This window comes from Eulemur rufifrons, chromosome 16 (genome assembly GCF_041146395.1).
Source record: "Eulemur rufifrons isolate Redbay chromosome 16, OSU_ERuf_1, whole genome shotgun sequence".
NCBI lineage: Eukaryota > Metazoa > Chordata > Mammalia > Primates > Lemuridae > Eulemur > Eulemur rufifrons.
In genome coordinates, this window is record NC_090998.1 from 54,649,948 (window position 1) to 54,677,813 (window position 27,866).

A 27,866-nucleotide genomic window follows, 5' to 3' on the forward strand; every position below is an offset into this window, starting at 1 on the left:
TCTTTCCCTCTGCAACAAACCACATGCACTAAGGTCACACGGCCAAGAGGGGGTCCGGACCAGACCTCTCCTGGGAGTATACTACTCAAACAGTAGACAGAAGCTGGTCAGGATTTGAAGCCAAAGCGAAGTCCAAGGCCCCTCTTCCCGCCCTCCCTTTGGAGTCCACTACTCCTCATTTAACTCTTCCTCCTGCACTCCATTGTTCAGAGTCTGGACATGGTGGCTCATGCCTGTAATCTTAGCACTTTGGGAGACTGAGGCAGGTGGACTGCTTGAGCCCAGGAGTTAGAGACCAGCCTGGGCAACAGAGAGACTCCATCTCTACAAAAAATACAAAAATTAGCCAGGAGTGGTGGTGTGTACACCTGTAGCCCCAGCTACTTGGGAGGCTGAGGCAGAAGGATCGCTTGAGCCCATGAGTTTGAAGTTGGAGTGAGCTATGATGATGCCACTGCACTGCAGCCTGGGCAACAGAGTGAGACCCTATCTCAAAAAAAAAAAAAAAAAAGTATCAGTGTGACTAGAGGGCTTGTTAAAACACAGATTGTTGGGGGCCCTACACCCAGAGTTTCTGATTTAGTAGGTCTAAGGTAGGGCCCAAGTGGCTGCATTTCTAATAAGTTCTGGGTTTTGGGTCTGTACTTGAAGAACAACTGATCCAGATATTTCCTGGCTCACACTATAGACAAGCTTCCTGTTCCACTGACTTTGTCCTTGTGAAGACACACATAGCCACATAATACTATTTATAAAGGTTACAATAATAACAATAGCAGCTAACATTAATTAAACTATTTCATAAGAGTTCCCAGATCCAGCTATAAAAAAGAAAAAAATTAAACTATTTCACTATTTTCCAGGCACTGCTCTAGGCATATGAAATGTTAATTCATTTATTATTCAGGGTTGGGGGGGTAGAAAAGAGAGAGCAAGCAAGCGAGCATACCACAGAGTTGTGGCCAAGTATTGGCCTCACATACAGTCTTCCAAAGTCAGAGCCTTCACAGTGGCAGGGAAGGATGTGAGAAAAGGGAGGAAAAAAGAGAAGAGTAGGGAACATTCTGCTTCCAAAAGAGTCAAATTAGGACAATTTTGCAATAGCATTAACGAAGAGTGATTACTGGATTTCAGATCATTACTTCCTTGGCATTTACCTTTATCAACAGGTACTCTATGTCACAGAATAGGTGGCTAGATGTTCAGGAGTGTGTGTGTGTGTGTGTGTGTGTGTGTGTACTCTTCTTGCTCTGCCACTCCCTAATCATTTGAGCTTGGGTAAGTCTTTAACCTCTTCAAGTTTCAGGGAGGCATCTGCCAAATAGGGACAGTGATAATGATGATGATGATGATGATGATGATGATGATACTATGGTAGATTGTTTAATGGCCACAAATTCCCCCCACCCCAAATGTATCCCCCTTTACAATGTGGTTTTTCAGCTTTTCCCATAAGAAAGTGGAGTCTGTTTTCCTCACCCCCTGATCTGGCCTGGCTTAAGATTTGTGTTGACCAATAGAATGGGGCAGAAGTGACGCTGTGTGATTCCAGAGCCTAGACCTCAAGAAGCCTGTAGCATCCTCCTTTGCCCACTGGTGAAACTGCCATAAACCCCATGAAAAGGAAGCTGCTGTGGCCTCCTGGAGGATGAGAGGCCACGTGGAGGAGAACCTAGGTGCCCGAGCCTACAGCCAGCACTGACTAGCTCAGCTGATCCTTCAAGCTGAATACAGCTGCAAGAGTAAGCTAAGAAGAAACTAGCAGAGGAACCATCCACGCATCCAACAAAATCATGAGAAATTATAAACTGCCATTGTTTTAAATCACTAAGTTTTGGGGAGGTTTATTACACAGTGATGGGAAATGGATGCAAGTACCCAATTCCCAGAGTGTATGAAAGTGCTTAGCATAGTTCCTGACACACAAACCTTAGCTATCATTTCTATCCCTCACAGTCTCTTCTTTGCAGATACCGTATAACATCTATTTATCTTTTCTTCCTCATCACTCAAAGGGATTCTTGATGGAAGGAAAGACACAAATATGTGACACTTTCTCTTTTGAAGTGTTTTGTGATATTTCCACCCCTACTCCCAGCCCATGTTCCAACTCCGAATCATCCTTTGATTGTGGGTCTAGAACTCTGTGATGGCTCCATATATGTTAATTAGTGGTAATAATGTAATATCTCCAAGCATAAAATCTGAGCATTTCAGTTGTTATTCTTTCTTCTCTAGATTTCTATCTTGGATTAATTGTTCTAGATTTTACCTGATGCTATATATTTATGGGAACAAAAGGAATGACAGATAATTTAATAGAGTCATGAATTAAAATAGTGAGTTGGAATTAAGGACTGCTCCTAGATGAAGAATGCGTTCAAAAACATGTATTTGAGATCTTTCTCCATATACTTTCAGTTCCTGTACATGGGAGAAATATTATAGGGCTCTTGTACCATCTAAGTCTTTTCTACATTCTCAGCAGACTGCTGACCCTACACTCAATGATTTTGATCACATTGTGCTGTCTATGTGATTCTATAGTACCATCTTTATATTAAATTTTCACACCCCCCATGATGTCTGCCAAATAGTAGGTGCTCAATAAATGAGTATAGAATGCATGATTGGACCAAAGTAATAAAATCCCTAAGTTTCTTTAAAATGCTAATTTTAGGTAAAAATTGGAATCACTTTTGAACTTTCCATCCTGCCCTATCCCAGCTCCTTCACTTTCTACCCTTCCCTTTTCCCCTACCTCTTACTAGGTTAACTCCACACTCCTGTAAGGTCAGTTCAGATATTCCCTCCTCCAGAAGGCATTCCCTGAAACCTCCACACCAGTCAGGATTCTCCTTTTTGTCTTCTCTAAAAGCCTGTGTATATCTCTATTTCCCTCAACACCTTGGCAGATGTTGAGTCCCTTCAGGGCAACAATTTTGCCATTCATCTTTGTGTCCGAGGAAAGACTAGCAATAACAACTATTATTTCCCAAATGCTTACTAAGGACCAGATTATCTCTCTCAATCCTTGCAACAGCTCTCAAAGATGGAGGTTCCATTTTACAGATGAGGAAACTGAGGCTTGGAAAGTTTAAGTAACTTGTCCTGGTCACCTTGCTAGGAAGAGGCAGAGTCAGGACTTTGAACTCAAAGCCTGAGTTTTCTAGTACTCTGTGTTCTGACACTAGTTTGGTTCTCAAGAAATGTTTGTTGAATGGGTGAACATGTTCCAAAATTACTAAGTTAGCCACCATCATTGTCTCCTTTTCTCTTTTTCTTATACTGTGTGTGTGTGTGTGTGTGTGTGTGTGTGTTTACAGGGTGAAGTTGAAAGATGAAATAGGGGAAATAGAAGAAAAAAGGAACTGGATAATTAGTTCTTCAATGAAATACTAGCTATGTTAGATAGTATAAATATATTAAACACTGGATACACTCAAACTTCAAAACATTTAGACAATAAAAAGCATGGCTACTCAATATAGCCATCCCACTTGGACATTGGCAATAAATAGGTCATTTGCCACCCAAGTGGCCAACAATTCCATCCACTTCCACACCACTGCAGTCTGCTCACCTCTCAGCACTCCTTTGCACTCTCCCATTCCAATTTCACTCCACTCTGCTTTGCTTCTCCCCACTTATTCTACTCACTTTGCCCCCCTCCACTCCACGCCTATTCATTCCACTCCATTCCATTCCATTCCATTCCATTCCATTCCACTCCATTGCCTTCACCTCTATTCCATTTTGCTCCATTCCATTCCATCTCTCCTTTTTTTCCTTTCTTTTCCACAAAAACTTGCTAAGTAGTAAGCACTTTGTTCAGGTCCTAGAGATACAAAACCAGATAAATACAGAGCCTACCCTCCAAAAGCTCGTATTCAGATTTGTCCTGTCATCACTCGATAAAAGGCCATCCCAACCCACAGCCCAATTAGACCAAGTCAACGCAAAATTCTCACAAACCAGGTGCTGTCTGATAAAGAAAAAAATGGGCACACAGATTTTCTTTTTACACGATTTGAAGCAATGAAGTCGAATGATTTTACTCCTCTCTTAATACCCTTCTAGACATCCACTGTTGAGATAGAGTACCTTTTGGAATTACTTTCAAAGAACAGGCATTTTTATATCACCAGTGACTCATTTTCACCTTTCAAAGTATCTAACTTCAGCTGTTTGTAATTGACTGCTATAAAGTTAAAGCTCCTGCTAAATCAAATAATCATCTAGCAGAGATGCCTAAACTAAGGCTTTAGAGTCACGGAGAGCTGCAGTTGTAGAAACTGTCTTTGGAAAGAGCATAGCTTTTACACATTAGCCTCCCAGCATATAGTCAAGATTTTGCCTAAGCTTTTTTTTTTTTTTTTTTTGAGACAGAGTCTCACTCTGTTGCCCGGGCTAGAGTGAGTGCCGTGGCGTCAGCCTAGCTCACAGCAACCTCAAACTCCTGGGCTCAAGCGATCCTCCTGTCTCAGCCTCCCAAGTAGCTGGGACTACAGGCATGCACCACCATGCCCGGCTAATTTTTTCTATATATATATATTTTTAGCTGTCCATATAATTTCTTTCTATTTTTAGTAGAGATGGGGTCTCGCTCTTGCTCAGGCTGGTCTCGAACTCCTGAGCTCAAACGATCCGCCCACCTCGGCCTCCCAGAGTGCTAGGATTACAGGCGTGAGCCACCGCGCCCGGCCAAAGCTTTAAGAAATAAATCCTGGAGCACGAGATAGCTGGCTGCATAGCATTGTGGTGCCCTACCTGGGAGCTCACATAAACACTGTAGTGGATTTTACTGTAGATAAAGGCAGGCCAAGGCTGCACACTCAGCTCTGGGACTGGGTCACGGGAGCTCTGTATCAGTGCTGGGTTGGCCCCAGCGGGTGGGTGGTGTGCCCACAACAGAGCTCTGGAGCTGGATTCATTCCAGCAGAGCCCGGCCACCTCTTGGACCTTTCTCTGTGCTTCACAATGGTCAAACCTGGGCAAAAATGGGGGAATATTCTTTTGCTAATAGACAACCCTTTAGTGTTCAGACAAATGTGTTTTTATCATAGTTTTTAGCCAATATGTTTTTTATTGGATACACATTTTTTTTCTGTGTACTGTATATATTTGAGCTCAGATGTAAACAAATACTCTTGTAAACTGATGTTAGAATGAAAGTTTTAGGTGAGGCACGTTCAGCCAAAATGAGGAGGTGCTCCACCAAGAAGCATTCATTTTCAAGAGTAAATGGTGAATCTCTCACTCACATCAGTGGTTGAAAGACTCTGGGAGTTGGAGATTCAGGGAGAGCACAGGGCCAGTTCATGATGGTATCCTTAAGTCACAGCTCTGTTGCTTCCATTTCCTGCCTTCCTTTCCCACTTTCCAAGCCCAGACAGATCTGAAACCATAATTATCAAGCTGGGAGATGTGGGTAAAAAGTTAGGTAGGGAGTGAGAGAATTTGAACATGTTTCCCTTTCCCTACTTTAAGCTCAAACTGGGTGGGGTGATGCGAGAGAAAAAGCTAACATTTAAGTCAAATTTAGAGTTTGGGTTATTTCCTGGAGTGGATATTTTTGTAAATGGATTGAGTGAGTATTGAGTTTTAAAGTGATATAGTGTCTGGAAAAGTAATGGGCCTTCCTAACTTCTATTCAGACGCAAGGGAAGAACTAGGTCACAGGGAAGATTTATAGTTAAGAAAAAGTGGAGATAAAAATAAAGTTCCATGAGTTATTGAATGTACTGGCTATATTTGTTTTGTGATCAATAATGAAGCATGTGCTCACAAGCTGGGAACCATGTGCAATATTAAATTCTGCACAATGCAGAAAGATAACAGAGCACTTAATGGATGTTAAGTCATATGAATAGTTTTTGGCTTTTACTTTCTTAAATGATTTGGCTTGTTTATTAGAAAATAACTAAACACTGCCAAGTGGAACCTTAGCTTTTTTGATTTGCTAGAGTTATACTGTTATTGCCTAAATGGTGGCCTAAAACTGTGAATGGAGGGTAAAACCAAAGAAATCTACACCCGAACAGAAACATTTTTGAACAGACTCCTTTGACTGTGACATCACTGCTTCTCATCATTTGACTTATCTGTCACCTTGTGGACTAAAGGTCACAAGTAGGTTTGAGGACATTGATGTGGAAGTGATATGTGATTTTTGCTTATTTTTGACTGTGTTCCCAAATCAATTACAGTGATTTCTGAATCTGCCATTGCTTTGCAACTCTTTCCCGTCTCTTAGAGCATAAGCGATTATGATATTATGATATATATATATGCAGTGTCACCTGCAAGGTACCGATTTCAATTTCTATCTTTTGGTTTTAGGCCATGTGTAAGACCATGAACCCTATCTTTGGTTCAGAAAATATGGCCAGCCTACGGGAATACAGTTATGTCATAGCAGTCTAATTATCTTCACCTTATAAAGATATAGAAATTTTAATTGAATTTCAAAGATTTTTCTTACTGTGTAAAATGATTTCATGTACAATTAGCAGCTAGGACACAGAGTGCTTGATCCCCCACTGCAGCGATGGTATTTTCGGCAAGCAAGTCTTTTCAGGTGATAGGCTTTCTGAGACCATTCATAAACCACACTCCACATTCACTCTCTTTTTACCTCTTCAGTGGTGCTGGAGAAGGGCTGAGTAGTCAGCGGAACCCAGGATGTGTCTGTGATTCCAGTTGTGTGCAGACTGGGGTGCTGCCTCTCGCTGCTGTTTTGGCTGTAGTTTTCTGTAGTGTTCTTGATGAAGGCCTCCGTGGTGTTCCTAATAAGGTGTTCCGGGCTGTACGGAACTGCATTAAAAGTAGTCAGGGTCCGAGGAGGAGCTGTGTTTCTGGGGCACCTGTCTGAAACGTCTGTTCCCAGCACAGCTGAGGTAAGAAAAAAAAAAAAAAAAAAAGCAGTTGCAAAGATTATTGTCGTGTTTTATGGATTCTTAATATAAAAACAATTTTACTTAGAAAAAGAAAACAATAATGGACACATGGATAAGCTTCAGTTATATGAAAAAACAAATGTACGTCGCGCATATGACAACGTTCATTTGCCTGTCCTATTCACCCATCCTTTACCTATCTATCAATTTTGCATGGTAGAGGGAGAGTTACAGAAACTGTGCTATCAGAAAAAAACCCAGCTCTGATAGAAGACAGAATTCAACTCATTCTATGAACATTTATGGGGTTGTTGAATTGGCTTTAGGAGTCCTTGAATCTCCATAAATTTTGTGCAAAATTCCGTGTACATATGCACCTATGCTTTTCTTCTGTGGGGTACTCTCATAGTTTATGAACTTCTCAAAGGGGGCTTAGACAAAATACCAGGTGGAGAAAATCACTGTTCATGACTTGTCTAACCTCATCATGAAGATTGAGGATTCCTTGGAAAGTAATGACACTTCATTAACCACAGTGCAAACTGTTTCTAATCCTAATCGTGTGAGTCTCAAATCATGAGATGGTTGAGTTTTCGAATCCACCTATCTTCTGGAAGAATAGTGCATAGATTTAAAATCTGTGAGCTGTGAGGTTAATTTATAGCTTTGCTTTGCAAGGCTAAGTTGCCCATATGTTAAAAAATACTGATTTATGAATTAGGTTCACCTAGCCATAATTTAAAAATGTGCTCTCTATCTCCTGGGGATCTTGCTAATATGCAAATTCTGATGCAGTAGAGATTGTCAGATTCAGCACTTTTAACAAGCTCTCAGGTAATGCTGATGTTGCTGGTCTTTGGACCACAATTTGTATAGCAAAACTCTAGGGGACACAGTTGTATAACATGAAGCATTGGGAAGCATTTTTTTTCACCACTCCTTTACTGGTTCATTCATTCAAACAACTATTTATTAAGCAACTACTGTGTGTCAGGTGGAGGTCTCCTAAAGAAGTTACTAATCATCACATTTTCCCTGTTCTGGTCTGCCTTACTGACCCCTCTTTTGAGCCTCATTCCTTTCCAATTTCAACTGATTAATATATTTCATATTTTAATGTATGTAAAGAGGGGGATGAGGAACAAAAAGGAGATCAAAGTAGAAAAGGTATTTTTACCATTTAACAAGATATAAATATCAGCAGTTCTCCTAAAAGTGAATAAAATAATCTTGGCTATTAAGCATCCTTTCCTTGAGATGTAGCAGGTTGTGCAAAGTACCTTATACACAGAGTTGACAGATTTAGTAAATAAAAATATGTGATGTTCAGTTAAATTAGAATTTTAAATAAACAACCAATAAATTTTTAGTAATTTGGTATATCCCAAATATACAAAAATACAAAGATTATATTGTATATTAGGAATATACTTATACTAAAATTTATTTATCTGAAATTCAAATGTACCTGGGTGTTGTACATATTATCTGGCAACCCTTCTTGTACATCTGCTAGATTTAGGCTTTGACAGATTTTTAAACATTCCCCTTAGTTTCTGTTTGTTTTTATTTTTCCAAATCTTGTGCCACTATTACTACCTTTGTGCCAGGGTTAGTCATTCTGGACATAGACCAGGATATTTTTTTATCCTTGTGTTTTCTACATGACAAACTCAATCATATTGTTAGTGAGATTCCTTTACAACAAACTCCAATAAGCAGTCTTAATTCTGTAGTCTTAATTGAGTTACTTGCTTAAATGTTCCCATAAGCAGACATTTGTCTATTGTAGGGCTATAAAAATTTCTGTATATGGAGATCAGCCTTTTGGTCATTTTGAGCTTTGGCCAACGCTGATCGTCTGAGTCAACTACTACAATTTTAGCTCTTAGATCCTCAAAAAAAAAAAAAAATTTAACCATGGGGTTAGGACAAAAACAAGCTTCCAAATACCTAGCATGTAATTACATGTCTTAGCATGTCAACCTATGCTTACTCTTCTTCACTAAGGAGCAGTTGGTAAGTTTTTATCCTAAGAAATTTTTTTTATTAGTCAACTTACATAATTAATTCGGTGGATGAAATTGGACTCTCCCAAACTTAGCTAAGTGGTCAAAACACTCTTGAAATTTCTTCTGCAAATAACATAACTTATCACCATTGCATGTAGCTTTAGACTATCTTATGGAAAAAGGTTCAGTCTTCTGTGATTGTCTTTAATTAACCTTCTAAATATATTTTTAAAATCCCCAAACCAAACAAGTTCATTTTCTGTTTTAGGCCACCACCTTTTTTCCAAAGAAAGACACTACAGAATATTCAGGTCCAGTACCCCTTCATTTTGTGTCTGTGTTTTAACTTGTGCTATTTAAGAAGCAAGAAAGAAGTTTTAGCCTTAACTTTCAACTTCCAGATTTCATGAAATTTAAAGCAGTGGTTTGCAAACTTTAGTAGGAATCAGAATCACCTTTGGGGTTTGTTAGAATATTGAAGCCATGGCCCTCCTCCTAGAAATTGTGATTCAGTAGATTTGGTGTGGGACCCAGAACCTGCTTTTTTAACAAGTTTCTCAGGTTATTCTAATATATATGCAAGTTTATGGTTTTAGTCATGTGTACAAGATGAGCCAAAAAGGAATTCTAATCATTTCTTATGTAGGTTTGAAGGATTATAAAATAGGATGAAAGAAAATCTATTATAAAAATATATAAGGTGATCAAAATAACTTTATTTTTCTATCTCCTGAACTCTTTGTTGAAATAGGTGCTGTGAAATTATACAAAAAATAGTATATCTTTGGATATTTTGGTGTCTATTAATTCTTCTGATGTTCTTTAAAACTGTATATACATTTCCCAGTTCATGAAAGAGCAAGATGTTTTGACAAATGCAAGGAAAAGTTTCTACACAATGGAACAATATGTTAAAGCTATTTTTAAAAGCTTTATTGTACCATTGCTACTACATTGTTTCCACATTGTAACACAATTCCTCCTAGAACACAATTCAAGGTAAGATGGACCGTGCTGGGTACAGACTAAAAAGTTTTAGCACTTGAGTTACATATAGCTCTTTTTATAGGATAATGCCACCTACAAAATGATTTGCAATGACTGCATCATTTGCTATGACTGCATCAAGACCATCTTTTGAATGCATTTTTAAAAGAGTAATACGTATTTTAGCTTATTAATCAATCTATAATTGGCTCAGAAGTAATAGAAATAGAATATTTTTATAATGATAATATAAAGATAATAAACAATTTGTTAGTTTTCTTTCTTTGAACGATATAAATAACTTTTAAGTATGTAGAAAGCAAAATAACTTTAATAAAACTCAGTTTGAGGATAGGAGATTTAAACAATATTTGTACTTTCTATTCTGTAAGAAGATGCCAAATATAATGTGCCTTTTAAGAGTGAGTAAATCATCTGGAAAAGAGACAAATAAAACAGAAGATACTTTAGAAAATGATGATATACATAGATCTATCTATCTATTTATGATCTATCCATCCATCCATCTATCCATCTATCTATCTATCTAGTTGGCCCTTTGTATCTATGGGTTCTGCATCAGTGGATTCAACCAATCGTGGATCAAAAATAAAAAAAGAATGAATGGTTGCATCTGTACTGAACATGTTAAAGACTTTTTTTCCTTGTCATTATTCACTAAACAATACAGTATCACTATTTATATTTATATTGTATCAGGTATCATAAGTAATCTAGAGATGGTTTAAAGTGTACACGAGGATGTACATAAGTTATATGCAAATACTATACCATTTTATACAAGGGACTTGAACATCCCTGGATTTTGGTATTTGTAGGGGGTCCAGGAACCAATCTCCCACAGATACCAAGGGATGACTGTACACATACACATGCGCGCATGCACACACACACACACACACACACATACACACAACAAGATTGGACTAGAATAAAGGTAAAGTGGAATATAAAATATAAACGGGAATAGTCTAAATAATTATTAGAAATGGTTAAAAGAATAGTTCACATTTCAGAAAATGTAATCAGTGAAATAAAGAGTACACTTAAAAAATACGTATCTAAATTACTTTTAAAAGACTCAAGATTGGAAATAAAGCAAAATTAATTAATGGAAGTTGATACCAAGACATAGCATAATAAAGCACCAGAGCATATCATAGCAAAAAATTTAGAATAAAATAATAATTGAAAAACCAAGTCAAAGAAATACTTTTCAATAGCCAATTATTACTCAACAACTGTACTATAGGTTGCATTATGAAGATGTACCTGTTTTATCCTAATACTCCATATTTTCTTTTGGGGAAAAGGATGAGATAGTGGAGTAGAAGGAAAGCATGCCTGATGGAGGAGAAAGAATGGTTTATAAAAGTTCAGGGCTATCAGGTGGTGGGAGAGAGATGTTGAACCAGAGGCTAAACAAAGTCAGAAAAAGGGGAGGAGGTTCATTGATATGTCACAGGCTGAAAATTGTCAGGGGACTCTAAATGCTACACCAGCTATTTTCAATGATCATATAAATCATATATCGATAATCATTGATAATATTATTTTAAAATCGTATATTTAAAAAAATAGTCCATTATGAGGCCCATGTTGATATGATGATACAAGGAGAAAACAAACCCTAAGATGGCTGTGATAGCCAATTTGGTCAAAATAGGGTCTATATACACAAAAAACACTTTCTGTTTTGTTTTCTTTTTCCACATAAGCTCTTTGTATTCACAAGTACTTCTGCCAGCCACTAAAACAAATAAATTCTATTAAAACCTTTTCTCTCAAGATAGTATATGATTGCTTATCCTTCACAATGCTTATGCATTTTATCCCATCTCCCAAATTACTGCAATTAAACAATTACTTTAACCAGCAATTATATCAAGCCTGCCAACAATATGGTTTATTTCATCAGCAAAATCTCTTTTAATGATTTCACCAGCTCAGCCACATCAGGGACACTTGAAAATTTTCCTGCAAAAATTTGCCTGCCCTCAGATAAATATGAGATTTGTGCAAATTGACCAAGGGGTTGAAAATGATAAGAAAAAAAAAAGAAAAGAAAGATAAATATGAGATTTGAATGAACAAATCTGAACTAGGTGCTGAATAAATGTGGAATGGTTGGCTGACATCTTATATTCAATGTTACTCTCCTTACAATATGGAACATCGGAGTGAAAGTAACAATTTTAGACAATCATCCAGCTTTTTATAAATGCAAGGAGACTTGGCATCACTTAGAAAAGGTACCCAAACCATGGATGTAATTTTGCACCCTTCACCTGGAAGTCTTAGAAATACACAGACACAGTCTGTCAATAGATTTGTTGCTGGTGTTGTTGAAACCATTTTCAAGTTTCACTTGCCTCAGTTTTCCCCTGTCAAAGACTATTTGGTTAGATCTACTAGCAAACCAGTCATTTCCTTTGAGTAAATTTCCCTTTTTCCCATATAGATATGAAGGCCAAGGAATGAGTTATTTTCCCCATCAGGTAGATCCATAAAATTTCAATATTTGGGCCACTGTAACCTTTCTTGTTTGCTTGAGGCTAAGATTATTCCCTGCTGGAATAGATGCAATTGTAATTTTTGATAGTTCGGTAGGTCTGAAAATTATACTTGGATTGGATAGAAGACAAAGGCAATAGTCATGATTTTAATGGTGGCACTCCTCAAAGTAGACCTTAAAGCTTTGTTTCTCCTTTTTTCCTTTATTTTTCTCTATCATTCTGCTATTCAACATTTTCCTGGAAGTTGAAACATTTGTTAATTTAATCAGGAAGAAACAAGGTAGTGTAGTGAGAATGGACATAGCTAAATTTTGATAAAACCTAGTGATCACACAAAATACTGTTTACAAAATATGCAACTTAAAAATTATCCTTGAAAAATTGCTTAAAGAATGGTAGCTTACTGTGAGTGACATACTAGCAAGGATATATAATAGAGAGAGGAGTGTTTTTTTCTATTTATGCTCTATTGTAATTACCTATTTACTTACCTGGCTTCCCCATTACCCTAAGGAGTAAGATATATTTAGTGATTTCCAAACTTGGCTGCACATTAGAATTACCTAGGAAGCCTTTTAAAAATACAATGCCTAATTTAATTGGCCTGGAGGATAAAGCCCAGGCTTTGTCCTCTAATATTATTTGAGAGCTACTATGTGGGTCTAATACACAGCCTGGGTTGAGAAACACTGGTGTGGGGTACTTCAGTTACAAGCACAAGCTCTGGCACATAATAAGTGCTGGCTAAATATTACATGGATACTTGAATGAAATCATTAATGTTTCTTTATGAAATAAATATGAAACATATGGTTCAGATTTTTACAGTCACAGGTATGCTTTTTGTAAATGCAGAATGTACAAAGAAAATTCACATCCTATGGATGAACAACATGCATACTTGTGCTGCATTTTGGTTAGTTTTTCACTAATCAAACCAGTGGTTTCTCTAGCAATCAGTGAGATTTCTTGCTATGTGTCCACAACTGTCAATCTTAATCTTCAATCAATGGTAAGTTTATGATGAAGAAAAATGTGTCTGTTAGCCTATAATTGTGTTAAATCAAAAGAAGGTATAATAGTTATGGTATGTTCAGGGATTAATTGCAAATGACCTAGTCTATGCACTTTACTTTTGAAGTGGAGTCCATCACTGGACATATTTCATTATGAGGGTCAAAGGAGAGAGTTTTTTTCCATGCATTATCTTCTGTCTTGAAAAACTCTCCACTGAATCCATGTCTACTTTAAAGTTCCAATTAAAGAATCTTACTTTAAATAAGGTTTGATTAGGGATTGAAAACAAATCTCACATTCTGTATATGATAATACAACTGTAATATTTATAATATTTCTGTGTTGTTTAGGAAAGGTCTTGATAGATGAACCACAGGAAAAGAATTGTACAAATTGGTACCATATGCTGTGTATTTTCTGATAAATTTGAATTTTCTAATTGATTTTTATATTATTATCTTACTTTCATAGCCAGAAATGATATAAGAGCAGGTACTATAACTCCCATCTTCTATTGTAGAAGAGCCCACTGCATTCAATTGACATCTAATTAAATGCTTGTTTAATTTATGGAATAAATGAGTGACAGAAAACTGTCCAAAGATTAGCATGGTGGAAAAACTCATAGAACCCTCAAAATCAACACTTAAGAAAAAGATTTAAGGGTACAGTGGATGCTGATCCCCAAATAGGGTTATGGATCAAAATTATCTGGGAATATTTTTATTTATTTATTTTTTTGAAACAAAATCTTGCTCTGTTGCCTGGGCTAGACTGCCGTGGTATCAGCCTAGCTCACAGCAACCTCAAACTCCAGGGCTCAAGCAATCCTCCTGCCTCAGCCTCCCCAGTGGCTGGGACTACAGGTGTGCATGATGACACCCAGCTGTTTTTTTCTGGTTTTAGTAGAGACAGGGTCTCACTCTTGCTCAGGGTGGTATTGAACTCCTGACCTCAAGCAATCCTCCCTCCTTGGCCTCCCCGAGTGCTAGGATTGCGGGTGTGAGCCACAGTGCCCAGCCTCTGGGAAGCTTTTGAAAAAACATCATGTATTATGCATAAATCCAGATTTCCTGAAACAGAATCTTGGAGGTGGTTGTAGAGGAAAAAATGGTGGCAAAGAATTCTAGGAATCATATTTTTAAAAGTCCTCCCTTTTCTCCCCCAGATGATCCTTACACCATCAATCAGTTGGGCAAAAGTCTGTGGCCAGACATTTGGGGACCACTGGTATAATGGAATGTACACCAGACAAGGAGTTAAGAAATTTGGGTTCTAATCATAGCTCTGTTACTGATTTATTTGGGAAAATTTACTTAAGCTTCACAGATTTCAGTCTCCTTCATGGGAAGCTTCATTTCTATGTAATTTCTCCCATGATTTGAAAGGTCCATTGGCACCTAATATATTGTGACTCTGTTAGTATTATCTTTCATGAATTCCTAAAGCTAACCCCTAATAGAGTAGTAAACATACAACAAAATGATTGACTTAAAGAGAAGATTCAGATACATGTATATTCCACAAGCAAAATTCCTAGCTCAGGACTGAACTGTGTACTACACCAAGAGTCTTGTGCATGTGTATACAAGTTTTTACATGTGTCCGTCATCTGGGTTATATCATTAAACAGCCAACAAATTAGAAAATTCTGTGGCCGCACATTGATTATTACCCTTTCAATGTTACCTCCAAAAGATATCCATCCCTGAACATCAATACAGGAGATGTGTAAAAACACAACTTATTATCTTCTCTGTCTTGTCAAGCACCATGTTGATGTCGTAAGAGTTTCTCATAATCAGAGAACAGAAGTATCTATGTCAACAAAATCTAATAATTTCCTGATCATCGACTTTAGTCACTCCATATATGCTATGTTTATGCTTACTATGTATATGCCTACATCTAACAGTACTTAATCATGGTGTCTGGCAAAAAAGAGAAGCTCAAGAAATATTTGTTGAATTAATAAAAGAAGCAAGAAAAGAAGGAAAGGATGAGCAAGCAATAGACAGAAAGAGAATGTTGGGCTTATTTTAATGAAAGTAATGAAGTTTTCTGCCATTGGGCACCACACAATCCATTTCCATCAACTATGAATCTTCATAGGAAGAAGTTTGGGGCATGTGGACTTCCCTTGAATATAAAAAAACAAGACATTTAGCAGCAGGACTTTCAGAATGGATTCTAAAAGGAATAGCTCACCTTTTCTTAAGCACAGACTTTCATTGGCCAGTTTTCCCTCCTTGTTGACATATATTTTCATCCAGCTATGAAGGTATTTCCTGCCCTTCTTGACCACTACCCTGGAGCCTTGTTTCTTGAGAAAGAGAGAAGTATTTTCCACCTCAAGGAACCCTTCCTGATCATAGCAGGTCCATTGGGGCGCGTGGGAGCAGCAGTCCAAGATGGCTGAGCGGGAAGGGGCGCCAGAGGAATTGGAGATGGACAGGCACAGTGCAGATTTCACGTGAAAGAGCTTTCCATCCTCAGTCCACATCCACTGCTGGTTCTGGATGGTCCTATTGCATGAGCCCACGCCCACTTTCCCATTTGTGAGAAGACACTGTTGCTTCTGGACATGGACAATCTGAAACCCCTCTGGAAGATGAAAAGTATATAAAGTACTGGGTAGCACATTATAAGGCCCATTAGAAAACAAAACAACCCACCCACAAATGGCCTAAGTAAAATTAGTGTTTTACTTAGATTTTGCTGTTGCTATCATTTCAAGTGAATATTCTTAGATTTAACACGTGTGATTTAAAATCCCAAGGCTGACAATGTAAAATGTCAAAATGTCACACAGCTTCCCCCACCCTTTTTTTTGTTTTGTTTTGTTTTTTTACTTTCACATGGCTTAGGGAAGAAAACACACCCCTCATTGGAAAATGAAAGGAAGCTTGGAAAAGAAACAAAACTATTCAAAGATTATGGTGTGGTATTTTAGCCAAATTAGTTAAATATATTGAAGGTATGAAAAGCTCAGTTCTCTAACCATTTGCCTCTTTCCATATCACCTTCCTCCCCCACTCTACAAAAGCACCCCTTTTCCATTCCTTCAATTCACACTGCAGTATTTGTATACAAATTGCATAGTTTGAACAAAAATTTTTTAAAATTGCCTATATTTCAGTTTTTATGAAAAACTGAAACAAATTTTCCCATCCCTCCAAGCACAACCTCCTAGCTAACAATAACCAATGAAAATATTGATTATCACAAACTAAATTTCTTCTAGTCCTGGAGAGAAGCATTTCTGTTTTGTGACAATATCTACAGTTTTTTCCTCAAATACTAATAGATTAAAAGCTCAGCATTTCTCAATTTAAGATAATTAAACATCCAGTTGTTAAACATCAACATAAAAAATAAGATATTTAGGCTCAGAAACCATTTTCAATGAGCTTTTACTTAAATTGCACAGCTCGCCCACGAAAATATTCAGCCCTTCCAAATAAAACATACCACATTCCCTTACCCCCTTAAATCATACTTCTTATACTTTCTGTCTTTAACACAACAGAAAATAAAAACTATAACCTGTTTGGGAAAGGTATGGGGAATGCTACACACTGTTACATAATAATAAAAAATTCCTCCCCAGATTTCTTTACTCTCTGCTCTAAATATGCCATTTCAGGAGCTGCCCGAAGCATTTGGAGGACCTCAGGAGAGAAACTATTTTCTTTTGGAGAGAAATCCCAACAGCGTGGGCACAGCTGGCTCCTTTTATTCCCCCTCGTCATCGCCTTTGGCTAAACTGCCATGGACACCTGGCTTCATTTCTACCTTATTTCAGACACTTTTCAAAGGCCCAAGACTCCTCGGCCAGATATGAGAGAAACGCCTCGTGAGACTGAGGCAGACCCACTCACCTGAGCTCCCGAAGATCAAGCAGGTAAGAATCACCATGTAAAATTCAGCCTCCATTTTCCACTTAACAACTGCTCATGCTTCGCTTGGGAAAAAAAAAAAATTCTTCCAGATAAGAGAAGCAGAGACTAGGAAGGAAATGTGCCTTCATGGTGGGGGGAAAAGTCAGTGACGAGCACTTCCTCCTATTGAATTGTTTGGGGAAGTTTTACACCAGTGTCCTTTTGTCTGTTTCCTTAGAAAGAAGGGATTATGATTACCTCTCTTTTTTTTTATGCAGAAAAAATTCCAGCCTCCAGGAGCAGAGTAAATCCCCTTAAGTCTTTACCTACCTTCCCTTTGGCACATGACTACTTCTTAACCTCAAGAGGGAAGAAAAGAATTGTAATCTTAGATAATTGAATGTTCCTAAAACATTACATCTCTTCAGGTGATGTGATTCTGCTGAATCAACATAAAGCGTGTAATTCATGAGGGTCTAGGACAAGTGATATAAAGGCGTAAACATGTACTGTTTGTATAATGATATGCTGGGAGTCTATCGAGGAAAACCACATAATGATGGCACTTCTAGATTATTATCTCTCAAGTGATGACAATATTACATTTAGAGATCGTCATCTCCACTGTGGAGAAGCAGAGACTAAAATTAAACCCATCACGTTATCAACTTCAGGCTTCCCCAAACAGATAATGGCTTCTCTCCAAGTAGGAGAAAAAAGAATCTCCTTTACTCAATATTTAGTATTAAGAGTAGTTTATTGGCAGTATGAAACAAAGTCAACATCGCTGCATTAAAAATTCATATTTGAGCAGAACATCTCGTGTTTTCTGAGAGTAGTTATTTTAACTTTATTTGTCACTTGAGGATTAAAACTTTTCAGAAATGTAAGGACAGACATGGCAGCATCTTTATAAAGAACCTCTGGAAATGGGACAGGTTACATCATTCCCAAAGGCATCTGCCTTTTATTGGGAGAGAGATTCCAGGTAGACAGCATATTCAAAAATCCCTTCTTAGTAAAAGAGAGACAAGTATTTAAAATTCTTGATACTTCATAGTTGCTACAAATTTGTTTTGCCTTTTTAAAGTAAAACAACTCACAATGTAGAAATACAGTGGATAGAGTTCTGGAGCAGAAGTCACCTTTATGCCTAATAATGGAGAGTAAATACATATATACCCAATGACAATCATTGTGCTCTGTAATTGATAGGAGGTACTATAAATACACATTTAATAGGTAATATTATCAAGACACATTTCCATATAAAATAGTTACTGCTTTTAATTTTTTTTTTAAAAACAAAGACTTATTTGTTAAAAATCCATTATCAATCACTTAGCAGCAAGATTCTGGTAACTGAGAAAGGTAATAGCACTTAAAACAGGAACAGTTAAACAGCTGACAGTCCATTCACAAGACATATTTTGCAAACATTAAAGCATCTAAACACACAATAAGAATGTCTTCAGCAGCTCTTCCAGTCATCATCTGATGACATTTATCACTGAATATTACATACATACATTCTGTGTGGCAGATAGTCAGTACAGACTAAACGAAATCCACCTTAGGCTATGTAGAAATCTATCATACCTCCATCAGCATAGGACCTTCAAAATAGTTTGAGGGATGCTTACAAATGCATTCATATACACAAGGGGCTGGCAACCTTAAACTTGTTGCCAAGTCTTCCACAATCCATGCCACAGGTTGGCTTCAGAGCTTCTCTTTCCTTCCATTGCAGGAAGCTCCTTCTAGAAGCCTCAAGTGGGTAATTTGGATAATCACCCCAAGAGATTGATGGTCTGGTCAGTCTTTAGTGACTCACTGGACAGTTTCTGCCGAAAGTCTGCTCTCATACAGGCACAGAGCATGATGCACAAATTCATACTGCTCACTGGTTTGGACCATTCCACCTCTGCAAAGAAGAAATAACAAAATAACTTCTTTTTGCTAACATCTTGCAATCTCAAGCAGCACAAAGACTACATCCAAGCTAGGGTGTTATGCCAAAGACATATGGAACAGTGGACCAATGATTCTTTTGTTATCCCTCTTACCTGGGTCCAAATGTCCCAACTGGCAAAGTTAATATGTTAATGTATATAAAAGAATTAACATAATGCCTGATACACCTAGGCATTTGATTAATTTTACCCATGCACCACTGTTGGGGAGGTGGTACAGCCTAATGGTTAAATACTAGGACTTTGGAACCAGGCAGGCTGAGTTCAAGTCCCTCCTTTACCAGTTCATAGCTGTGTGATCTGGGACATGTTCCTTAAAACTTTTTGCACCTTGGTTTCCTCCTCTGTCACAGCAGAATAGTAACAGTAACAACTTCGCAAGGTTGTTGTGAAAGTGAAATGAATTCAATGTAGCTGGACTGTTAGTGTTACTTCTCAGTATCCCTATCATTTATCTTATGTTAAAATGTTTTATACATTTGGATTAAAATGGATTGAAATAGGCTCACCAAACAAAACTCATCTGTGAAATATTGCTCTTTCTACAAGAAAAAGAAAGTCAACCCTGGAATGGTTTATTTGAGTAGGTTACATGGAAACAACATTAGCCTTTGGGTATACTGGGTATTTAAACACAATAGTGGGTAGGTCCTTAAATGAATTTTAAAAGGTAATTGGCTCTCGTTTTTTTCCCCTTGGTTATCACTATTTTTATCACTAGCTGCCCAACATCCCCTTTGTCATTGGATTAGTAGAAGGCAGTAGCCTTCATGAGAAATAATAATGCTTTTCATCATATAGAGAGACAGGGTTTTGCTCTGTTGGCCAGGCTGGAATGCAGTGGCACTATCATAGTTCACTGTAGCCTCGAACTCCTGGGCTCAAGTGATCCTCCCACCTTAGCCCCCCAAATAGCTGGGACTACAGGCATACACCACCATGCTCTGCTAATTTTTCTTATTTTTTGTAGAGACAGGGTCTTACTATGTTGCCCAGGCTGGTCATAAACTTCTGACCTCAAGCAGTCCTCCCACCTTGACCTCACATAGTGCTGAGATTACAGGTGTGAGTCACCATGCACGGCCATATATTTTTATATATACTATATCTATATTACATTTTGCTCCTTTATAATTGTGGCTCTTTGGTTTGACAAAGTTCCCAGACATTAATATAAATGTTACTTATTTTTCCTGCTCACTGAATAACAGCATCACTCTAATTATTTAAAGTCCTATAGAGTCTCTGTAACTCTGCAATCATACAACTAACTCTATGTTTTAGTTTAGTTCTATGTTTTAGCCAGTGTTTCCTGGTGGCTGTTAGTACCATTCAAAATAATTTTCAGATTATTTTAATCACTTCAACTTAAAAGCAAGATATATTACATCTCACTGTAACATGACTTTGGGTTAATGGTAATAACTAAATTGGGCTTGCATCTACGTTTACCTGTCAACCTATATAAATAGCAAAGCAGTAAGACTTCCTCTTTCAAAACTAACAGTAATTCTTCAGGCAGGTCAACATGATGCCAAAATCATGTATTATATTTGGCAAGAAATAAAGAGGTAAATTCAGTTTTTGGTGACAGCAACTTATTAGCAGAAATAGCTCATCAGTCTTTTCCCCTAGAACTGTATATTTTGTTGTCTTGAAGGAACCTTCTGGCCAAAGTGTTTCTTGTTCAGAAGTGGACAACAGGAATGGCCAGCTGAGGATGTGGTAACTCTTCCCCTTCTTAGCTGTATGATGACGTCTGGGCACACCTAAACCATAGCAGGTGTCCGGAAGATGCCGGCTTGGCCAGTGAAGCTTGGGAGACACAGCCACAGTAAATATTAGCGCAGCTCCAGGGAGCTGAGAGGTGCCTCCCTTCCTCTGGCATTTTCACAGCACAGGGACCCATCACTCCCCCCTTGACTGCAGACGGCATGTGGAACTTGGTGTGTGCTCCGTCTCTTAGACTCTGGCCTGTCAACTTCCTCTCACCATTTACCTCACTTTGAGGCAAGAATTTTCCCTTCCGGTATGTTCTGGTCAGCACTGGTATTTACACATTCGAGTGGTGAATGAATGGAGACACAGTTTAGGTCTTAATGACCATTTTATCCTAAGTAGGTGGGCAGAGTATTTTAATGGTTGAAGTCTATCTACTATGACATTCTGTTAACTAACAAGGTTCTTCAACCAGTGATGAGGGGGGAAGACGGGGAAACAGACCCATTAGTTGTAGGCTAGCAAAATTCTCGCAGGTCTTAAGTCTTCAGGAAGGTATATGAAAAGTTCTGTTACTTTCCACTTAATTGGAAAATAAAAATGAAAAACTTGGCATCGGAGGGATTCTCAGAGATCATCCATTCCAATTGCTGACAAAATATAGCTTTTCTAGAAGGAAGCAGTCTATGTGACAGTTGGCCAGCTGGCTTCTGCTGGAATGCTCACAGGATGGGGTACCTTTAGAGGGAGCTTTTCCCAAGGTTTGCAGGAACACTTTTGAAGACATCAAAATGAATCTGCCCCTCTCTAACTTTTACCTTATTGGTCAAACATAAATAGCCCAAAAAAGTCTTAAGGCTCCCCTGTAGTCACACAATGGCTCTCTAAATTCTGGAAAACAACCATCAAAGTCCCATAATCTTTTCTTCTCTAGACTAAACATCCTGTGGTCGCTCAATATTTCTCTATAGCCTGGTTTCCCTTTCACTTACCAATCTAGTCCCCCTCTTCTCTAGGCTATTTTATTTTAAGTAGGCAAATGTGACCTACTTAAAGTGTTGTGTCTACTGCCTGTGAGATCTGGTCAGTGGGCATATTTTCTCCCTTGAGCTACACATTGTAGACCAGTAAGTTTGCATCACATGATAAGGTCCCACAGTACCTACATGGTGCCTGGTGCTCAGCAAGAAGTTTAGGATATTGAGTGAAGTTTTAGGTTAATTAAAAAGTCAGCAGGGTCTTTCTTTCGCTTCCTTCCTCCCTCCCTCCCTCCTTCCCTCTCTCTCTCTTTTTCTCTTTTTCTTTCTTTCTCTCTCTCTTTCTTTCCTTTCTTTTTCTTTCTCTCTCTTTCCCTCCCTTCCTCCCCCCTCCCTCTCTTTCTTTCTTTCTTCCTTTTTCTTTCTTTCTTTTCTTTCTTTCGACAGGGTCTTGCTCTGTTGCCCAAGCTGGAGTCCAGTGGTCCAGTGGTATGATCATAGTTCATTGCAAGCTCAAACTCCTGGGCTCAAGTGATCTTCCGGCCTCAGCCTCCTGAGTAGCTAGGACTATAGACCTGCATCACCACTTTCAGCTAATTTTTAATTTTTTGTAGAGACATGGTCTTGCTATGTTGCCCAGGCTGGTCTCAAACTCCTGGACTCCAGGGATCCTCCCACCTTGGCCTCCCAAAGTGCTAAGATTACAGGTGTGAGCCGCCATCCCTGGCCTCAGCAGAGTTTTTTTGAAAGTGAAAATTATAGCTTTCTACCACCCTGTACTTACACTATTGAATTTTTGAAACTAAATGCAGGGATTTCTATTTATTTCTGTTAATTTCAACTTGTTAGTTTCAGCACAATGTTCGTGTTTACTGAATCACTATCTATCATTCAAGATATTAGTCTTCCATTTCTCACTCCCAGCATTGTGTCTTCGAGATATTTAACATTTTTTAAATCTAAGTCATTTATAAAAAATAGAAAAAGAGTCAGGATAGGATCTTTATTATAAACAATTTGATATCATATTATATAGTATCTAATCCCATTCTAAAATTGTTTCTCTCTAGGTTGTAGGTCCTGTATTAAGGGCAAGCAGAATGTCATAGTCTTCTCATATTTGCAACAGTGAAAAGCACTTACTAATCCTAGGTAAATATCTGTCAAGTAAGTTACCCAGGCTATGCTATTTTCATGTCATAGGAAAACAGATAAACTCAGCTAGAAGAGAGAAAAGGGTATCCCAGGATGCTTCATTGGAGGCTGGTTCAAATCCAGGAATTCATCACAATCATCTTTGAAAATACTTAATAAATGTTCTATTGCATACATTGGCATATAGAATACTCTGTTGATCATTGTAAGAACTTAAAATCTAGGATTACCCTTTAGATTTTACTGTTATGGAGCATATACAGTCTTTTTATAAGCTAGCTATAGTAAAAGATACCTAAGAAGCTGGTATAGTGCCTGTGTACAAACTATATTTATGGACTAAATGTATTCTTTTATTTCATAAGCTGGATTCATTGTGGAACCCTCAAGAGAGCTCTGTAGTAATTCACCCTCCAGGGGAGTTCTGACTTGGTCCCCAGGCACCTCTTAGGTCAGATACAGCTCCACGGATCTGCTGAAATATGGCTCTATATTACTGATGTAAAGCTCCTAATGCAAGCTGGTTCTGGAAGATAAGAAACAGGGATGCTCTTTTTCTTACTTTAAAAGGCATCATCTAACCTCCATTCAAAGAGCTGGCACTAAAACAATTCTTGACCTCCAACAGATTTAAGTCTAAATTCAGCCAAAGTTAAGATTTTAGAAGATTTCCATGGTGTTCAAGATGATGTTTCAGTGGAGGCCTATGGGGCCCAAAATAGCTGCACCATCACTAGTTAGGCAGAATGCCTGAAATTACCACCATTGCTCAACCCCTTGCATTAACGTGTCATTCCTGCTTGGAGAATCCTCTTTAAAGTTCTCTTAAAGTAAAATTAAAATGGAGATCAGGTCTGAAAAATTCCTGAGCAAACAAAATCAAAGGCCTTAAAAATAGCCTTAATTGCAAACATGAGCGGAACTTAACTTGGGTTCATATCCGATAAGTGCTTATGTTAGACAGAACTAAAACTTAAAACCCAGCCAATCATAAGCAGCCAATTCACAAATGATTATGGGAATAGGGACTTTTCAACAAGGTACCTAAACAAAGGCAATTTTGTAATTGCAAACCAATCAAATAATTTATTTATTTTGCTTCTGCATTTTCCCGCTAAATACTTGCCTCTGGCATTTTGTCATTGGAACACTAAACTTCTGTTCTGGTGTTCCCCAGATTATTGTGTCTCAGATTTTTCTTTTACGGTACACATTTGTTTTCCCAGGAGGTATAACACATTAAGTGACAATCCCTACCACCGAGCAGGAGTTAGTTTCTAAAAAAAGAGTAAGGTCAAATAAAAACGTCAAAGGAACTCTGGTTAGCTGTGAGAGTGGTCATGGGTTTGAAAACTTTGGAATGTCGAGGTGTCAGGTTCATTACCAGTAGCGACCAAAGTGTGTTAGAAGGAAAAAGACACCATACACTGCTGTCAAGACAAATCCTGTCTCCCCCACTTACTAAATGTTTTACCTTACCACATCAACTTTGCCGTGCTCAGTTTTCTCATCTGCAAAATGATGAGGCAACAAAAACAATAGTACCTACCTCGTAGCATGGTTATGAGAAATCAATGGGACAATCCCTGTAAAATGTTTAGCATATAGCCAAGCACATATGAATACCGTACATGCTAACTATTATTACTGTTATTGCTACTCTTTGGTAGTCTCTGGTCAAACAGGACTGTGAGGAGGCTCTGGGGTGAGGCTTCCGAAGGCCATGGAGTGCTAAGAGCAAACCTGGCAGAGGACATGAGATTGCCCAGGTCAGGCAAGCCTAGATGGAAAGATCCAAATGTGTTTCTAAATATTGACCAGCCTAAAGGCAGCAACAGCAGAGGCAGATGATGTCGTGGAAAGTCATGGGCTTGACATTTGTTAGATTCCGGTTTGAATCCTTGCTTTTGAACTTCCTAGCTGTATGATTTTAGGTAAGTCATTTAATCCTTCCCAATGTGGCTTTCCTCACTTATAAAATGACATTAATGACAAATCTTATCAGGTTGGGAGGATTAAGCGAGTCAGAGCCTATCAGTGTCTGGCTGAAGGCTGTTCGCAGAATTCCCAGGAGCCCAGGGCTCTACACTGGTGCCTGAGGGCCCTCGGCAGGGCAGAGAGGAGGCAGAGCCTTTAGGACTAGATCCTAATCCCAGCTGTGACCAGGGCAGTTCTGCTTTTTATTGGTTTTCCATGTTGGTGTTTTGTGGAAGATTTTGTCTGCCAAAAGTTTCCCATTGTTCACAAAGAAGTTTGAAGACCACTGACCTGGCAAACATATTTACCCAATAAAGTTTCAAGTTCTGCAAGGTTTAAATGAGATAATCCACAAAATGCTTAGCAGAGTGGCTGTCCTTTAGTGAGTACTAAGTAAGTACTGCTTATTCTTCTTCCTATTCTTAGTTCATGTTGAACCTAAAGTGATCATGCATTCTGGTTTGCTTGGGACAGTCATGGTTCACTCCTATTGCTCTGGTGTGATTATTAACAGGGCCACCTTTCACTCTCAAGTGTCTTGGTTTGGATGACAAATTATTTGTGCACCCCAATTATGCCCCACCCCATGCTATGGAAGAAAGTCATTCCTTTATTGCAAAAGTGGTACTGGCCGTGTGGCTCTGATTTCTCTGTGGCCAGAGAATATGAACGCTGTGTTTGGCCAGGCCAGAGAGGATCCAGACCTACTACCCTTCTAGAAATGTCAGCTATCTCATATCGCATTAGCCTCGCCAAACATAAAAATCAGTGTCTCAGTCTGCATGCAGTGAGGCACGTAGCTGTGTCACCTGTGGGTAAACTTGGGTTAGAAAGGAAAAAGAAAAATGTAGTATTTTCCTTTTGCTACCAGGAGGGTGTATTGAAAAAAACCCCTCCAGATGCCCAGGAGAGAGATTTGGTTTTTAACATGTTAAAGTTGTGACCTTTTGTGACTATTAACTCACACATACAGAGAGCAACAGCTTTTCCTGCCGCACCGCCCAGCCCGTATCCGGTCTAATCAGTAGACAGAAGAAATTCTGCGGTGGTGACTCACTTCTGGGCTAACAATGGAACTTACGCTCCTTTGCTTTTTATTATTTTCAAATCTGGAATTCTTTTGGTAAAGTTTGGTACAGTAAATTTAGAACAAAAGGTGTGGACGTTAATGTGCCTCATGGGTAAATCTCTGATAGCTCGGGCATGAGTCAAGTGAGGCTAACGTCTGCTGCTCTGACTTGGGCTCAGCTGTGAGGTGTGTCTGGCCCCTCCGACAGAGGTTTTCCTATGTTATTATACAGATGTCACATCAAGGAGGGAGAACTTAAACATAAACAGAATCTGACTGATTCTGACCGGTTAGTTTGAACATAGACACCTACACCAAAATAGGTGTGTCCTAAAGTATTTGTAAGGCATAAAAGTCAGCACAGATCAAATTATAATTCAATGACAACTCTAGCATATCTTGAGTCTCTCTTTTTTTTTTTTCCTGAAAATTAGCCATTTTCTTCTGAACATCCAGGTTAACAATTAGTTCCAAGCTGGGAAGAAGGAAAAGGTTGTCCTGGCAACCACTTGGAAGATTCCGTTGGCAGCATGTGTTTCACAAAGAGGACCTCTTGTTATGATCTCGGGAACTATAATGTCAAGTAAACCCATACCAATTTCTAGAGCTTTATCTCTAAGTGCCCTTAAAATAAGTAAGCCAAAATGTTGAATTCCTGATCTTCAAGTGAGATCTTTGAAATTCACACATCCCATTGTTCTTTGTGATTAGTTGGGAATGCAGAAAGATATGAATAGATATAAGGATATAGTTGATAAATATCATACCAACAAGTGGAAATGGTAGCTTTGAAGTTATTTTAACCAAGAATATTTAACAAAGAATATTCTGGGGACACATATTATCCTAGGAAATAGATGGCATGTAAGTTCCTCTTCTTAGATGGCTATAGTTAAAAAAAAAATAAAAGAAAATCATCAAACTAAAGTGACTAATCGAAACATTTAAACAATGATGTGATGCACACTTTTCTATCCTGTCTGGGAAGCCATAGTGAGGCCTCCAAGGTAAGGATGTACAAAGACAGCTACAGATTCCACCGCTGACTCTCAAAAAGGAGGATTAGACAGATTGCTTCCTGCTACTGGGGGTGGAGGGGGGGAGAAAAGAAGAAGGCCTTGGAACCAGATATTCTTTTGTATGTTCCACTTACCAAATTCTGTTTTCAAATTCTTCTAGTATCCATAGATGCCAATGGGATTAAAAGAAAAATGATGGGAAAAAGTTGTGCGAGGTCAACATGTAATGAAACACTTTCCTTTCCTCCCTATTTAGATGTCTTCTGATATCACACATTGCTATATTTTTGTTTGTTTGTTTGTTTTTGAGCCAGAGTCTCACTCTGTTGCCTGGGCTAGAGTGCTGTGGCATCAGCCTAGCTCACAGCAACCTCAAACTCCTGGGCTCAAGCAATCCTCCTGCCTCAGTCTCCCCAGTAGCTGGGCCTACAGCTGTGCACCACCATACCTGGCTAGTTTTTCTCTTTTTAGTAGAGACAGGGTCTCACTCTTGCTTAGGCTGGTCTCGAACTCCTGACCTCAAGTGATCCTCCCGCTTGAGCCTCCCGAAGTGCTAGGATTCCAGGCGTGAGCCACCGCACCCTGCCCACATATTGCTCTTTAGTCATTCTCCTATAACACCTATATGCATGTGAGGCATTTTC

General features: G+C 38.5%; 2 protein-coding genes across 4 annotated transcripts in view; both read right to left on the minus strand.

Moving 5' to 3' along the window:
* PTPRB (protein tyrosine phosphatase receptor type B) overlaps positions 1-17,388 on the minus strand; it is a 106,984-nt gene extending 89,596 nt beyond the window's left edge. The window contains exons 1-3 of the mRNA XM_069489819.1: positions 17,334-17,388; positions 15,661-16,056; positions 6,638-6,894 (exon numbers count right to left, since the gene is read on the minus strand). Coding sequence (XP_069345920.1) covers positions 6,638-6,894; positions 15,661-16,056; positions 17,334-17,388 — 708 coding nt within the window. The remainder of the gene's footprint in view (positions 1-6,637; positions 6,895-15,660; positions 16,057-17,333) is intronic.
* Positions 17,389-18,065: 677 nt separating this feature from the next.
* PTPRR (protein tyrosine phosphatase receptor type R) overlaps positions 18,066-27,866 on the minus strand; it is a 231,363-nt gene continuing 221,562 nt past the window's right edge. For all 3 annotated transcript variants that reach the window (XM_069490087.1, XM_069490088.1, XM_069490089.1), the window contains one exon: positions 18,066-19,257. In XM_069490087.1, coding sequence (XP_069346188.1) covers positions 19,164-19,257 — 94 coding nt within the window. In that variant the 3' untranslated portion in view covers positions 18,066-19,163. The remainder of the gene's footprint in view (positions 19,258-27,866) is intronic.